Source organism: Cherax quadricarinatus, chromosome 29 (genome assembly GCF_038502225.1).
Source record: "Cherax quadricarinatus isolate ZL_2023a chromosome 29, ASM3850222v1, whole genome shotgun sequence".
Taxonomy (NCBI): Eukaryota; Metazoa; Arthropoda; class Malacostraca; order Decapoda; family Parastacidae; genus Cherax; species Cherax quadricarinatus.
This window is the reverse complement of record NC_091320.1, coordinates 624,151-641,707: the sequence shown is the minus strand read 5'-3', so window position 1 is coordinate 641,707 and position 17,557 is coordinate 624,151. Positions and strand designations below refer to the sequence as shown.

General features: G+C 45.6%; 1 protein-coding gene across 4 annotated transcripts in view; it reads left to right on the top strand.

The window, feature by feature from the left end:
- Positions 1-1,525: 1,525 nt before the first annotated feature.
- The window catches only part of LOC128690495 (serine/threonine-protein phosphatase 6 regulatory ankyrin repeat subunit B), a 65,120-nt gene continuing 49,088 nt past the window's right edge, over positions 1,526-17,557 (top strand). For 2 of the 4 annotated variants that reach the window (XM_070089575.1, XM_070089576.1), the window contains exons 1-3: positions 1,527-2,368; positions 11,648-11,835; positions 16,525-17,557. The exon at positions 16,525-17,557 is cut by the window's right edge and continues 1,553 nt beyond it. In XM_070089575.1, the coding sequence (XP_069945676.1) occupies positions 2,254-2,368; positions 11,648-11,835; positions 16,525-17,557 (1,336 nt within the window). In that variant the 5' untranslated portion in view covers positions 1,527-2,253. Of the gene's footprint in view, positions 2,369-11,647; positions 11,836-16,524 lie in introns of all 4 variants that reach the window. The other 2 variants (XM_070089577.1, XM_070089574.1) reach the window with 2 other exon arrangements.

The following is a 17,557-nucleotide window of genomic DNA, read 5'->3' as shown; positions in this document are numbered from 1 at the left end:
GCTGTAACACAACAGGTCTCACCACTGACCTGCTGGACACTTCTATGTTTATAGTGTAGCTGAAGAAGGCGTTTAGAAAAGGAGAAAGAGAAGGACGGTTGTGAAAGGCATAGAGAGAGGAGGGAGGAAGAAGAGAATTAGTGAGGGAAGTAAAGAGGAGATTATTATTGCTAGTTTCTTGAGGAATAATTAAACCCATAATGATCATTGATCATATGCAAAAGAGGAGGCAATTAGGTTTGATCCATGGAAGGGGAGGATGACTCTACTTCCTTGGATCAAGAGTCCTTAACTGTCATCCAGGCACTTGCTCCGTCATTCCTGTGTAGTGTCGCTTGAAGTTGTGTAGGGTAGGAAGATGACACAGGTTGTGTAGGGTAGGAAGATGACACAGGTTGTGTAGGGTAGGAAGATGACACAGGTTGTGTAGGGTAGGAAGATGACACAGGTTGTGTAGGGTAGGAAGATGACACAGGTTGTGTAGGGTAGGAAGATGACACAAGTTGTGTAGGGTAGGAAGATGACACAAGTTGTGTAGGGGAGGAAGATGACACAGGTTGTGTAGGGTAGGAAGATGACACAGGTTGTGTAGGGTAGGAAGATGACACAGGTTGTGTAGGGTAGGAAGATGACACAGGTTGTGTAGGGTAGGAAGATGACACAGGTTGTGTAGGGTAGGAAGATGACACAAGTTGTGTAGGGGAGGAAGATGACACAGGTTGTGTAGGGTAGGAAGATGACACAGGTTGTGTAGGGTAGGAAGATGACACAGGTTGTGTAGGGTAGGAAGATGACACAGGTTGTGTAGGGTAGGAAGATGACACAAGTTGAGTAGGGTAGGAAGATGACACAAGTTGTGTAGGGGAGGAAGATGACACAGGTTGTGTAGGGTAGGAAGATGACACAGGTTGTGTAGGGTAGGAAGATGACACAGGTTGTGTAGGGTAGGAAGATGACACAGGTTGTGTAGGGTAGGAAGATGACACAGGTTGTGTAGGGTAGGAAAATGACACAGGTTGTGTAGGGTAGGAAGATGACACAGGTTGTGTAGGGTAGGAAGATGACACAGGTTGTGTAGGGTAGGAAGATGACACAAGTTGTGTAGGGGAGGAAGATGACACAGGTTGTGTAGGGTAGGAAGATGACACAGGTTGTGTAGGGTAGGAAGATGACACAGGTTGTGTAGGGTAGGAAGATGACACAGGTTGTGTAGGGTAGGAAGATGACACAGATTGTGTAGGGCAGGAAGATGACACAGGTTGTGTTGGGCAAGAAGATGACACAGGTTGTGTTGGGCAAGAAGATGACACACGTTGTGTAGGGTAGGAAGATGACACAGGTTGTGTTGGGCAAGAAGATGACACACGTTGTGTAGGGTAGGAAGATGACACACGTTGTGTAGGGGAGAGAGATGACAGTTGTTGTGCAGGGGAGACAGATGACAGGGATAAAATATGGACCCAGATATGGAGGGGTCGGGAACAAACTGATAACACGTCTACATATCTGTGGTATGACACTGCTGATAAGAGAAGCAGTAATAGAGGTGATAGTGAGAAGCACCACCTTCCCTCTCCTCTGAGAATACATCAACACTCCCTCACCAACACCCACACAGCTGCCTCAAAGTCACAACATCAAGAAGAGTTAAGACGTAACGCTACATGCTTAGTGTTGACTGTCATGCAGTGCTCAATCTGTCTTCAAACAAGCTCTTCCTTAAGTGTCAGTTGAAGTGTTGTATTTTTCCTCTGAGTAGAAACAAAGTTACATCACCTGTGGAATATTCATTACCAGTGCATGGTGGTCAGGTTTTGGTGTCATGATGACAGTGTTCCTTCAGTAGTGCCACCCTCCAGTTTAACATATTGTTGTGACGACCTCGGTGACGTGTTGTTATGTAAGACTGGAACACATGACGTCTCAATGTGACGTTCACACAGTGACTATCACGGTAATTTTGAGAGTCAAATTTTAACACTTAAAGAAGAGAGATCAACCTATTCCTTGTGTTTATCTTAAGAGAAAAGTAGACCAAAGTCTGGTGCAGTTGACTATTGGCAAAACAAAAGTTTTTGGTTTGAGACGAGTGGCAGAGGGAAAGCTAACTTTGAGACGTGTGAAGGAGAAAAGAGTTTTCGTTAAGACGTGTAGTGAAGGGCAGGAGGAGGATTAAGAGTGGAGGTGTCGGAGGAGGTGGTGGTGGTGGAGAAGGAGGAGAAGGAGGTAAAGAGGGAGAGGAAGAGTAGCAGGATGATGAACGCTGGTGTGACTGGTGGAGGTGGCCTGCGAGGGGACCCTTCCATCAGCAGGCCCAAGAACAGCATCTTCAGGAGAGTGCTCACCACCGTCGGTATTGTCTCCAAGGGTGAGTACTTGTCAAGTGTGTCAACAGCTGCAGCGTGGTCCTTCTTGTCCAGGACAAGAATGACCATCCAGTTACTGGCTACAACCAGTAGTGCTTAACCTGACTGAGTAACGTTACTGAAAGTATTTATATACTGGTACAGATGATCTTTTCTTCTCTAACACAAGTTAATCCTCTTTTGGACATGATTAAAGCGCAATCTTCCAGCATTGTTATCAATCTTCCAGCATTGTTATCAATCTTCCAGCATTGTTATCAATCTTCCCGGTGGCCTGGTGGCTAAAGCTCCCGCTTCACTCACGGAGGGCCCGGGTTCGATTCCCGGCGGGTGGAAACATTTCGACACGTTTCCTTACACCTGTTGTCCTGTTCACCTAGCAGCAAATAGGTACCTGGGTGTTAGTCGACTGGTGTGGGTCGCATCCTGGGGGACAAGATTAAGGACCCCAATGGAAATAAGTTAGACAGTCCTCGATGACGCACTGACTTTCTTGGGTTATCCTGGGTGGCTAACCCTCCGGGGTTAAAAATCCGAACGAAATCTTATCTTATCTTATCTTATCTTCCAGCACTGTTATCAATCTTCCAGCATTGCTATTATTCTTCCAGCATTGTTATTAATCTTCCAGCATTGTTATCAATCTTCCAGAATTGTTATCATTCTTCCAGCATTGTTATCAATCTTCCAGCATTGTTATCAATCTTCCAGCATTGTTATCAATCCTCCAGCATTGTTATCAATCTTCCAGCATTGTTATCAATCTTCCAGCATTGTTATCAATCTTCCAGCATTGTTATCAATCTTCCAGCATTGTTATCAATCTACCAACATTGTTATCAATCTTCCAGCATTATTATTCTTCTTCCAGCATTGTTATTAATCTTCCAGCATTGTTATCAATCTTCCAGAATTGTTATCATTCTTCCAACATTGTTATCAATCTTCCAGCATTGTTATCAATCTTCCAGCATTGTTATCAATCCTCCAGCATTGTTATCAATCTTCCAGCATTGTTATCAATCTTGCAGCATTGTTATCATTCTTCCAGCATTGTTATCAATCTTCCAGCATTGTTATCAATCTTGCAGCATTGTTATCATTCTTCCAGCATTGTTATCAATCTTCCAGCATTGTTATCAATCTTCCAGCATTGTTATCAATCTTCCAACATTGTTATCAATCCTCCAGCATTGTTATCAATCTTCCAGCATTGTTATCAATCTTGCAGCATTGTTATCATTCTTCCAGCATTGTTATCAATCTTCCAGCATTGTTATCAATCTTCCAACATTGTTATCAATCTTCCAGCATTGTTATCAATCTTCCAGCATTGTTATCAATCCTCCAGCATTGTTATCAATCTTCCAGCATTGTTATCAATCTTTCAGCATTGTTATCATTCTTCCAGCATTGTTATCAATCTTCCAGCATTGTTATCAATCTTGCAGCATTGTTATCATTCTTCCAGCATTGTTATCAATCTTCCAGCATTGTTATCAATCTTCCAGCATTGTTATCAATCTTCCAACATTGTTATCAATCCTCCAGCATTGTTATCAATCTTCCAGCATTGTTATCAATCTTGCAGCACTGTTATCATTCTTCCAGCATTGTTATCAATCTTCCAGCATTGTTATCAATCTTCCAACATTGTTATCAATCTTCCAGCATTGTTATCAATCTTCCAGCATTGTTATAATTCTTACAACATTGTTATCATCCTTCCAGCATTGTTATCAATCTTCCAGCATTGTTATCAATCTTCCAGCATTGTTATCAATCCTCCAGCATTGTTATCAATCTTCCAGCATTGTTATCAATCTTCCAGCATTGTTATCAATCTTCCAGCATTGTTATCAATCTTCCAGCATAGTTATAATTCTTCCAGCATTGTTATCATTCTTCCAGCATTGTTATCAATCTTCCAGCATTGTTATCAATCTTCCAGCATTGTTATCAATCTTCCAGCATTGTTATCAATCCTCCAGCATTGTTATCAATCTTCCAGCATTGTTATAATTCTTACAACATTGTTATCATCCTTCCAGCATTGTTATCATCCTTTCAGCATTGTTATCATTCTTCCAGACTTGTTATCATCCTTCCAGCATTGTTATCATTCTTACAGCGTTGTTATCATCCTTCCAGCATTGTTATCATTCTTACAGCATTGTTATCATTCTTACAGCATTGTTATCATTCTTACAGCATTGTTATCATTGTTTCAGCATTGTTATCATCCTTCCAGCATTGTTATCATTCTTACAGCATTGTTATCATCCTTCCAGCATTGTTATCATTCTTACAGCATTGTTATCATCCTTCCAGCATTGTTATCATCCTTCCAGCATTGTTATCATTCTTACAGCATTGTTATCATCCTTCCAGCATTGTTATCATCCTTCCAGCATTGTTATCATTCTTACAGCATTGTTATCATTCTTACAGCATTGTTATCATTGTTTCAGCATTGTTATCATCCTTCCAGCATTGTTATCATTCTTACAGCATTGTTATCATCCTTCCAGCATTGTTATCATTCTTACAGCATTGTTATCATCCTTCCAGCATTGTTATCATCCTTCCAGCATTGTTATCATTCTTACAGCATTGTTATCATCCTTCCAGCATTGTTATCATTCTTACAGCATTGTTATCATCCTTCCAGCATTGTTATCATCCTTCCAGCATTGTTATCAATCTTCCAGCATTGTTATCAATCTTCCAGCATTGTTATCAATCTTCCAACATTGTTATCAATCTTCCAGCATTGTTATCATTCTTCCAGCATTGTTAACATCCTTCCAGCATTGTTATCATTCTTCCAGCATTGTTATCAATCTTCCAACATTGTTATCAATCTTCCAGCATTGTTATCATTCTTCCAACATTGTTATCAATCTTCCAGCATTGTTATCATTCTTCCAGCATTGTTATCAATCTTCCAGCATTGTTATCAATCTTCCAGCATTGTTATCAATCTTCCAACATTGTTATCATTCTTCCAGCATTGTTAACATCCTTCCAGCATTGTTATCAATCTTCCAGCATTGTTATAATTTTTCCAGCATTGTTATCAATCTTCCAGCATTGTTATCAATCTTCCAGCATTGTTATCAATCTTCCAGCATTGTTAACATCCTTCCAGCATTGGTAACATCCTTCCAGCATTGTTATAATTCTTTCAGCATTGCTATCATTCTTCCAGCATTGTTAACATCCTTCCAGCATTGTTATCATTCTTTCAGCATTGTTATCATTCTTCCAGCATTGTTAACATCCTTCCAGCATTGTTATCATTCTTCCAGCGTTGTTATCATTCTTCCAGCGTTGTTATCATTCTTCCAGCGTTGTTATCATTCTTCCAGCATTGTTATCATTCTTCCAGCATTGTTATCATTCTTCCAGCATCCTTATTGTCCTTCTGGCATTGTTATACATGTCAGTGACACTGGTCTGTAGTTTAATGCTTCGTGTGTATCTCCTTTTTTAAAACTTAGGACCACATTTGCTGTCTTCCATACCTCAGGTAGTCGCCCTGTTTTGATAGATGTGTTGAATATTGTTGTTAGTGGTACACATAGCGCCTCTGCTCCCTCCAGCAGGACCCATAGAGAGATGTTATCTGGCCCCATTGCCTCTGAGGTACCTAGCTCACTCAGAAGCCTCTTCACTTCTTCCTCGGTTGTATGTATTGTGTCCAACAGTTGATGGTGTACCCCACCTCTCCGTCTTTCTGGACTCTCTGCTGTCTAGTCTGTGAACACTTCTTTGAATCTCATGTTGAGTTCTTCACATACTTCTCGGTCGTTTCTTGTGATCTCTCCTCCTTCCTTCCTCAGCCTTATTACCTGGTCCTTGACCGTCATTTTCCTCCTGATGTGGCTGTACAACAGCTTCAGGTCAAATTTGGCTTACGCTGCTATGTCATTTTCATATTGTCATTGGGCCTCCCTTCTTACCTGTACATATTCATTTCTGGCTCTAAGACTTCTCTCCTTATTCTCCTGGGTCCTTTGCCTTCTATACTTCTCCCACTCTCTAGCACACTTGGTTTTGGCCTCCCTGCACCTTTGGGTGGACCATGGGCTCATCTTGGCTTTCTCGTTATTTCTGCTACCCTTGGGTACAAACCTCTCCTCAGGTTCCATGCATATTGGGTATGTGTGTGTACTCACCTAATTGTGGTTGCAGGGGTCGAAACTCAGCTCCAGGTGTGTGTGTGTGTGTGTGTGTGTGTGTGTGTGTGTGTACGTACGTGTGTGTGTTTGTGTTTGTGTTTCACAGGAGAGAGTGATCTGCAGTATATTCTGTTCGTGTCCACCAATGTTTTACAGTAACCCCAAACTTCCTGCACTATTCACGCCTTCTTGGCTACTCACACACACACACACACACGCACACACACACAGGTAATCAGGCTGAGGAAAGAAGGTGGGGAGCTCACAAGAAACGATCAAGAAGTATGTGAGGAGCTCAACTCGAGATTTCAGAAAGTATTTACAGTGAAGGCAGAAGGGACACTGGGAAGACAAAACAGAAGGGTACACAACCGAGGAGGAGGTGAAGAAGCTGCTAAGTGACTTTGATACCTCAAAGGCGGTGGGACCAGACAACATCTCTCCGTTGGGAGAGAGACACTGTGTGTGCCACTTACCACAATCTTCAACACATCCCTTGAAACTGTAGCCCCCATCTTTAAGAAAGGAGACAGAAACGAAGCACTAAACTATAGACCAGTGTCACTGACGTGTTTAGTATGCAAAATCACGGAGGTGATTATCAGTAGGAGAGTGGTGGAGCACCTGGAACAGAACAAGGTTATAAACGACAGCCAACACGGATTCATGGAAGGCAAATCCTGTGTCACAAATCTACTGGAGTTTTATGACAAGGTAACTGAAGTAAGACATGAAAGGGAGGGGTGGGTTGATTGCATTTTCTTGCACTGCAAGAAGGCCTTCGATACAGTTTCTCACAAGAGACTAGTGCAGAAGCTAGAGGATCAGGCACATATAACAGGAAGGGCACTGCAATGGATCAGAGAATACCTAACAGGGAGGCAACAACGAGTCATGGTTCGTGATGAGGTATCACAGTGGGCGCCTGTGACGAGCGGGGTCCCACAGGGGTCAGTCCTGGGACCAGTGCTAATCTTGGTATATGTGAATGACATGACGGAAGGGATAGACTCAGAAGTGTCCCTATTAGCAGATGATGTGAAGTTAATGAGGAGAATTAATTCAAATGCAGATCAGAGAGGTCTATGAAGAGACTTGGACAGGCTGGATGCCTGGTCCAGCAACTGACTCCTAGAATTTAACCCCGCCAAATACAAAGTCATGAAGATCAGGGAAGGGCAAAGATGACCGCAGACAGAGTATAGGCTAGGCGGCCAAAGACTGGAAACCTCACTCAAGGAGAAAGATCTGGAGGTGAGTTTAATACCGAACATGTCGCCGGAAGCACACATTAACCAGATAACTGCTGCAGCATATGGGCGCCTGGCAAACCTGAGAATAGCATTCCGATACCTCAGTAAGGAATCGTTCAAGACTCCATACACTGTGTACGTCAGGCCCATACTGGAGTACGCGGCACCAGTTTGGAACCCACTCCTGGTCAAACACGTCAAGAAATTAGAGAAAGTGCGAAGGTTTGCAACAAGGCTAGTTCCAGAGCTAAGGGGAATGTCCTATGAAGAAAGGTTGAGGGAAATCGGTCTGACGATACTGGACAGGAGGGTTAGGGGCGACATGATAATGACATATAAAATACTGTGTGGAATAGATAAGGTGGACAAAGACAGAGATGGGACACAGAAACAAGGGACCACAATTGGAAGTTGAAGACTCAGATGAGTCAAAGGGATGTTAGGACGTATTTCTTCAGCCACAGAGTCGTTAGGAAGTGGAATAGTCTGGCAAGTGATGTAGTGGAGGCAGGAAACATTCATGGTTTTAAGACGAGGTATGGTAAAGCTCATGGAGCAGGGAAAGGGAGGACCCAGTAGCGGTCAGTGAAGAGGAAGGGCCAGGAGCTGAGTCTCGACCCCTGCAACCACAATTAAGTGAGTACACACACACACACACACACACACGCACACACACACACACACACACACACACACACACACACACACACACACACACACACACACACACTGCAAACTACAAACACTACAAACCTCATTCAAGGAAAAGGATCTTGGAGTGAGGAAAACACCGAGCACATCTCCAGAAGCCCACATCGACCAAATAACTGCTGCAGCATATGAACGACTAGCAAAACTGAGAACAGCATTCCGACATCTCAATAAGGAATCGTTCAGGACTCTGAACACCGTGTACGTTAGGCCTACATTGGAGTACGCAGCATCAGTTTGGAACCCACGCCTGGCCAAGCTAAGGGACGTGTCCTACGAGGAGCGGTTAAGGGAAATTGATATGACGACACTGGAGGACAGGATAGATAGGGATGACATGATAACAACATACAAAATTCTGAGAGGAATCGACAAGATGAACAGAGATAGGATGTTCCAGAGATGGGGCACAGCAACAAGTGGTTGCTATTGTAAATTAAAGACTCAGATGAGTCACAGGGATTTAAGTAATTCTTCAGTCACAGAGTTGTCACGAAGTGGAATATTCTGGAAAGTGATGTAGCAAAGGCAGGATCCAAGCATAGTTTTAAGAAGAGGTATGATAAAGGTCGTGGAGCAGGGAAAGAGTGACCTAGTAGTGACCAGTGAAGAGGTGGGGCCATGAGTTATGAGTCGATCCCCTGCAACCACACTTAGGTGAGTACACTCACACACACACACATGCACACACAGGGACAGCAGACAGAGGGGGGGGGGACTGAAGGAAGGGAAGGAGATAGGTCCCCTGCAGAGGCACTATCATGCTGTCAAGAGATCCAGGAAATGTTAAGGAAAGGAGCAATGGAGATGCCTATATCGGGCCCTGAGATATGAAGGGAGATGCAATGGGAAGATGAAAGGGAGAGGTCAATCTTTGTTCATGGGCTTCAGGAGGATGAAGGGGCAACATGTAAAGAAAGACGACAGGGGAAGGAAAAAGAGACTCAAAATATGAAAGAGACAGGAGACGAGGACATGTCCCAGCTGACATATTTTCGGTGAATAGGAGGATATTTAAGGGGAAGAAATTATAGAGTCATATTGATTTTCTAGTAAGAAACAGTGCAAAACAGGATCCTGCAGCAGAAACCACAATTAAGGAGTTCATCAAATTACAAGTGGGTGTACCTTGACCACTACAAAACACATGAAGAACGACAGAAACTGAGAGGATACAAAGACACAAAGGGGCAGGAAAGAGAGTCAAGGATAGAAATGGAAAGGGAAACCCAGACTCAAGAGGACAAACTAACACAGCCTCCCTTAGAACTATCCACAGAACACCCTCAACCCTGACAACCCCACCACAACCAAACAAATTAACCCAAAACATCCCACACTCCACACCCATACTCTCCCATCACAAATTCCACCTTCACAGCAGCTTGTCATAGTATCCTGCCAGGTTACCCACTCTCCTATCTCCCACAAACCTCCAAAACACAATAATGGAAAAGAAGATGATGCAAGTGGAATAAAAATAAATGTGAGGAGTGGCATGAAAGAATAATGGGGGGCATCTCCAGATATCATATTGCTCATGGAAGGGATGATAACAGATGCGATCTTCCAATCTGGATATCAGATCTTGAGGAATGACAGAGGGAACAGAGAGGGAGGAGTTACACTGCTCATCAAAATCCAACGGAGAATTGAGAGATGGAAGGAATGGACAAAAGGGAAGCAAGGGACTACATATTAGGAACACTTCAGACTGGGGATACCAAGGTGGTGATTGCAGTGATGTACAACCCACCACTGAATAGCAGGAGGCCAAGACAAAAGTATGATGAACTTAGTAGTTTTGGGTGATTTCAATCACAAGGAGATTGACTGGAAAAACCTGGATCCCTATGGGGCACCAGAAACGTGGAGAGCTAAGATGATGGAGGTGGTACTGGAAAACCTCATGTACCAACACATTAAGATGAGCCATCAAGATTGGACCTCGTATCCACCTTAAGTAGTTCAGACATAAAAAACATCGCATATGAGAGGTCCCTTGGAGCTAGTGATTACATGGTCCTTAGCTTCAAATACATTGTAGAGTTATAAGTGGAGAGTGAAGTAGCATGAGTAGGATGGGAGAAGCCAAATAACAAAAGAGAGGACTACACAGGCATGAGGAATTTCCTGCATGAGATACAGTGGGAAAGAGAACTGGTGGGAAAAACAATAAATGAAATGATGGAATACATGACCACAAAATGCAAGGAGGCAGAGGAGAGGTTTGTACCCAAGGGCAACAGAAACAATGGGAAGACCAGAACAAGCCCTTGATTCACTTAATGGCGAGGCAAAAACTAAGTGTGTAAGAGAATGGAAAAAAGTATAGAAGACAAAGGACCCAGGAAAATTAGTTGATTAGCTGTAGAGCCACGAACGAGTATGCATGGATGAGAAAGGAGGCCCAGCGGCAATACGAAAATGACATGGCATCGAAAGCCAGATCTGACCCAAAGCTGGTGTACAGCCTCATCAGAAGGACCAGGTAAACAGGCTAAAAAATGAAGGAAGGGAGATCACCAGAAATGACCAAGAAGTATGTGAAGAACTCAACACAAGATTTAAAAAAAAATATTTTCAGTGGAGACAGAAAGGACTCCAGCAAACCGGGATGGAAGGGTACACCAACAAGTGCTGGACACATTACACACAACCGAGGAGGTGAAGAGGCTGCTTAATGAACTAGATACCTTAAAGACGATGGGACTGGACAACATCTCTGTGGGTCCTGAGAGAGGGAACAGAGATGCTGTGTGTGCCACTAACAACAATCTTCAACACATCTATCGAAACAGGGCAACTACCTGAAGTGTGGAAGACAGCAAATGTAGTCCCAATATTTAAGTAGACAGACAAGTAGCATTAAACTACAGACCAGAGTCACTGACATGACAACCATTATAGAAAGAAACGGTGGAACAGCACATCCATCACAGATAAAAACAATGGAACAACACATACATCGTGATAGAATAAGACAGAAACCAGTGATAATTAGATAAGAATCTATAAAGTTAGAGAGAGAAAGACTGTTATTAAATATCAGTTGAAATAAATAATTCAATAAAGATTTAATTTGTATATTCCACTAAAATTTATGGTAGTGAGTTTGTTGTTGTGCCGTCAGAGGAGCAGCTGGTGGCAGCGGCAGACGTCGGTGACGTCCCTGGGGTGACGTCTCTTCTCAACGCTGGTGCTGACGTCAACTGGCAGAACAATCATGGGGAGAGTGCCCTCATGTACGCTGCTTGGCGGGGCCACGAGGCTGTTGTTGCTTGCTTACTGCAGCACCCGGCTACCCACGTCAACCTCCAGGTCAGTGTTACACAGGTTAACCTCCAGGTCAGTGTTACACAGGTTAACCTCCAGGTCAGTGTTACACAGGTTAACCTCCAGGTCAGTGTTACACAGGTTAACCTCCAGGTCAGTGTTACACAGGTCAACCTTCTGGTCAGTGCTGACCCAGGTCAACCTTCTGGTCAGTGCTGACCCAGGTCAGTGCTGCCCCAGGTCAACCTCCAGGTCAGTGTTACACAGTTAAACCTTCGGGTCAGTGCTTCACAGGTCAACCTCCAGGTCAGTACTACACAGGTCAATCTCCACGTCACTGTTACACAGATCAACCTCCAGGCCAGTGTTACAGAGGTCAACCTCCAGGTCAATGCTACACAGGTCAACCACCAGGTCAGTGTTACACAGGTTAACCTCCAGGTCAGTGTTACACAGGTTAACCTCCAGGTCAGTGTTACACAAGTTAACCTCCAGGTCAGTGTTACACAGGTTAACCTCCAGGTCAGTGTTACACAGGTCAACCTTCTGGTCAGTGCTGACCCAGGTCAACCTTCTGGTCAGTGCTGACCCAGGTCAACCTTCAGGTCAGTGGTGCCCCAGGTCAACCTCCAGGTCAGTGTTACACAGTTAAACCTTCTGGTCAGTGCTTCACAGGTCAACCTCCAGGTCAGTGCTTCACAGGTCAACCTCCAGGTCAGTACTACATAGGTCAACCTCCAGGTCAATGCTACACAGGTCAACCTCCAGGTCAGTGCTACACAGGTCAACCTCCAGGTCAGTGTTACACAGTTAAACCTTCGGGTCAGTGCTTCACAGGTCAACCTCCAGGTCAGTACTACACAGGTCAATCTCCACGTCACTGTTACACAGATCAACCTCCAGGCCAGTGTTACAGAGGTCAACCTCCAGGTCAATGCTACACAGGTCAACCACCAGGTCAGTGTTACACAGGTTAACCTCCAGGTCAGTGTTACACAGGTTAACCTCCAGGTCAGTGTTACACAAGTTAACCTCCAGGTCAGTGTTACACAGGTTAACCTCCAGGTCAGTGTTACACAGGTCAACCTTCTGGTCAGTGCTGACCCAGGTCAACCTTCTGGTCAGTGCTGACCCAGGTCAACCTTCAGGTCAGTGGTGCCCCAGGTCAACCTCCAGGTCAGTGTTACACAGTTAAACCTTCTGGTCAGTGCTTCACAGGTCAACCTCCAGGTCAGTGCTTCACAGGTCAACCTCCAGGTCAGTACTACATAGGTCAACCTCCAGGTCAATGCTACACAGGTCAACCTCCAGGTCAGTGCTACACAGGTCAACCTCCAGGTCAGTGTTACACAGGTCAACCACCAGGCCAGTGTTACACAGGTCAACCTCCAGGTCAGTGTTACAGAGGTCAACCTCCAGGTCAATGCTACACAGGTCAACCACCAGGTCAGTGCTACACAGGTCAACCTCCAGGTCAGTGTTACACAGGTCAACCACCAGGCCAGTGTTACACAGGTCAACCACCAGGCCAGTGTTACACAGGTCAACCTCCAGGTCAGTGTTACAGAGGTCAACCTCCAGGTCAATGCTACACAGGTCAACCACCAGGTCAGTGTTACACAGATCAACCTCCAGGTCAGTGTTACACAGGTCAACCACCAGGCCAGTGTTACACAGGTCAACCTCCAGGTCAGTGCTACACAGGTTTACCTCCAGGTCAGTGTTACACAGGTTAACCTCCAGGTCAGTGTTACACAAGTTAACCTCCAGGTCAGTGTTACACAGGTTAACCTCCAGGTCAGTGTTACACAGGTCAACCACCAGGCCAGTATTACACAGGTCAACCTCCAGGTCAGTGCTACACAGGTCAACCTCCAGGTCAGTGTTACACAGGTCAACCTCCAGGTCAGTGGTACACAGGTCAACCTCCAGGTCAGTGCTACACAGGTCAACCTCCAGGTCAGTGTTACACAGGTCAACCTCCAGGTCAGTGGTACACAGATCAACCACCAGGTCAGTGCTACACAGGTCAACCTCCAGGTCAGTGTTACACAGGTCAACCACCAGGTCAGTACTACCCAGGTCAACCACCAGGTCAGTGGTACACAGGTCAACCTCCAGGTCAGTGTTACACAGATCAACCTCCAGGTCAGTGCTACACAGGTCAACCTCCAGGTCAGTGCTACACAGGTCAACCTCCAGGTCAGTGCTACACAGGTCAACCTCCAGGTCAGTGCTACACAGGTCAACCTCCAGGTCAGTGTTACACAGGTCAACCTCCAGGTCAGTGGTACACAGATCAACCACCAGGTCAGTGCTACACAGGTCAACCTCCAGGTCAGTGTTACACAGGTCAACCACCAGGTCAGTACTACCCAGGTCAACCACCAGGTCAGTGGTACACAGGTCAACCTCCAGGTCAGTGTTAAACAGATCAACCTCCAGGTCAGTGTTACACAGGTCAACCACCAGGTCAGTGTTACACAGGTCAACCACCAGGCCAGTGTTACACAGGTCAACCTCCAGGTCAGTGTTACACAGGTCAACCACCAGGTCAGTGTTACACAGATCAACCTCCAGGTCAGTGTTACACAGGTCAACCACCAGGTCAGTGTTACACAGATCAACCTCCAGGTCAGTGTTACACAGGTCAACCACCAGGCCAGTGTTACACAGGTCAACCTCCAGGTCAGTGTTACACAGATCAACCTCCAGGTCAGTGCTACACAGGTCAACCTCCAGGTCAGTGTTACACAGATCAACCTCCAGGTCAGTGCTACACAGGTCAACCTCCAGGTCAGTGTTACACAGATCAACCTCCAGGTCAGTGCTACACAGGTCAACCTCCAGGTCAGTGTTACACAGGTCAACCACCAGGCCAGTGTTACACAGGTCAACCTCCAGGTCAGTGTTACACAGATCAACCTCCAGGTCAGTGGTACACAGGTCAACCTCCAGGTCAGTGCTTCAACCACCTCCAGGTCAGTGTTACACAGGTCAACCACCAGGTCAGTACTACCCAGGTCAACCACCAGGTCAGTGGTACACAGGTCAACCACCAGGTCAGTACTACCCAGGTCAACCACCAGGTCAGTGGTACACAGGTCAACCACCAGGTCAGTACTACCCAGGTCAACCACCAGGTCAGTGGTACACAGGTCAACCTCCAGGTCAGTGTTACACAGGTCAACCACCAGGTCAGTGTTACACAGGTCAACTACCAGGTCAGTACTACCCAGGTCAACCACCAGGTCAGTACTACCCAGGTCAACCACCAGGTCAGTGGTACACAGGTCAACCTCCAGGTCAGTGCTTCACCCACCCACCAGGTTCCCACCGAGGGTGAGGGACTGATCGTATCACTGCCTCTGTGGCTTCCAGTGCTGTATTAGCCTGGAGAACTCCGACTGTTGTGCTGCCGGAGAGTTCTAGTGTTAAACTTATCTAAGAACTGTGACTTAGTCTTCATCTTATCGCCATTAATAATGTTACTTTTATTATACTTATTGAAAATGGTTACGCAGTTTCATAATAATAATAATAATAATAATAATAATAATAATAATAATAATAATAATAATAATAATAATAATAATAATAATAATAATAATAATTAATAATAATAATAATAATAATAATAATAATAATAATAATAATAATAATAATTAATAATAATAATAATAATAATAATAATAATAATAATAATAATAATAATATCTTTATTTATTACCAGTACATGTACAAGGTATACAGACCATAGTTGACATCAGTGACATACTACTAACATATCCACTAACACCCAGGATGTGACCCACACCAGTCCACTAACACCCAGGATGTGACCCACACCAGTCCACTAACACCCAGGATGTGACCCACACCAGTCCACTAACACCCAGGATGTGACCCACACCAGTCCACTGACACCCAGGATGTGACCCACACCAGTCCACTAACACCCAGGATGTGACCCACACCAGTCCACTAACACCCAGGATGTGACCCACACCAGTCCACTAACACCCAGGATGTGACCCACACCAGTCCACTAACACCCAGGATGTGACCCACACCAGTCCACTAACACCCAGGATGTGACCCACACCAGTCCACTGACACCCAGGATGTGACCCACACCAGTCCACTAACACCCAGGATGTGACCCACACCAGTCCACTAACACCCAGGATGTGACCCACACCAGTCCACTAACACCCAGGATGTGACCCACACCAGTCCACTAACACCCAGGATGCGACCCACACCGGTCCACTAACACCCAGGATGCGACCCACACCAGTCCACTAACACCCAGGATGCGACCCACACCAGTCCACTAACACCCAGGATGCGACCCACACCAGTCCACTGACACCCAAGTACCCATTTTACCGATGGGTGAACACGGACAGCAGGTGTGTTATGGAAACACATACTAATGTTTTTCAGCCGTACCGGGGATTCGAACTCCGGACCTCAGTGTGTGAGCTGAGTACGCTACCGATCGAGCTACGGGACACAGTTAACAGCTGGGTGAGTACATAAAAGAACCTCGTCTGTCTGGCGATCAGCAGACGTATTGAATAACCCACATGAGTTTAGCGCTTAAAGTGAATTATATCAAGAAATGTAAGTGAAGCAGGAGTGGTGGAGGTTCGATCCTCCGGTACTATGTGCGAGACACTAGACTTGATTGTACTTGCTTAGATGTAACTGAAAAGGTATTACTTGCAGGATAACGACGGCTGGTCAGCACTGGTGTGGGCGTCACACGGAGGTCACACGGGCGTGGTGCGGCTCTTCATGGTTCACCCAGACACTGAACCAGACCTGGCTAACAATGCTGGCGAGACTGCTCTCATGAAGGCCTCAGTCTTCGGTCATGAGGGCGTCGTGAGGCAGCTGATCTTCTCCTACCGCACCACACTGGACAAGCATCATCCTGACGGCTCCACAGCCCTGCTGTGGGCGGCAGCAGGCGGCAGCGTCGCCTGTGTTACGGTTCTACTGGATGAAAATGCTAGTTTAGACACGGTAGACAAAGATGGTATGGATGCACTCATGTGGGCCGTGTCCGTCGGGCAAGTAGAGACGACAGAGCTGCTGGTGAAAGGAGGAGCAAACCTCTCCAGGAAGGATAAAATTGGTCGTTCTCCACTGCTGATGGCGGCGGAGACTGGCCACGTCGAGGTAGCCAACATCTTACTCCACGAAGACGCTACCGACGTCAACGTTAGTACGAAAGATAAGGTGACGCCTCTGATGCGCGCGGCTGAACACGGTCATTCGCCAATCGTCAATATGTTATGTAAGTGCCATGACACCGACGTCAACATGCAAGACGGTCAGGGACGGACAGCGCTCATATTTGCGTCGCGCTCCGGTCATGCAGACTGCGCCTACATCCTCTTAAACCATCCAAGTATTGACCCCAATCTCTGTGACTTGGAAGGATATACTCCGGCAATGATGGCAGCAAGTGGAGGACATGAAGAAGTTATGGCTGCGCTCTTGTCCCACCGCAAGATCAACATTTCTACTAAGTCCAAAAATGGCTTCACAGCTTTCCTCTTAGCCGCTCGTAGTGGCCAGCGAACGATCGTTCAGAGGTTGTTAGCTCATCCTGAAGTGGATATCAATGAGACAGACGATAAAGGCATGACCGCCCTGGCATGGTCGGCCAAAAATGGATCCGTGCACGTTATGGAACTGCTGCAACAATACCAGACACTGCAGCCCAACATTCCAGATGATGATGGACTGACAC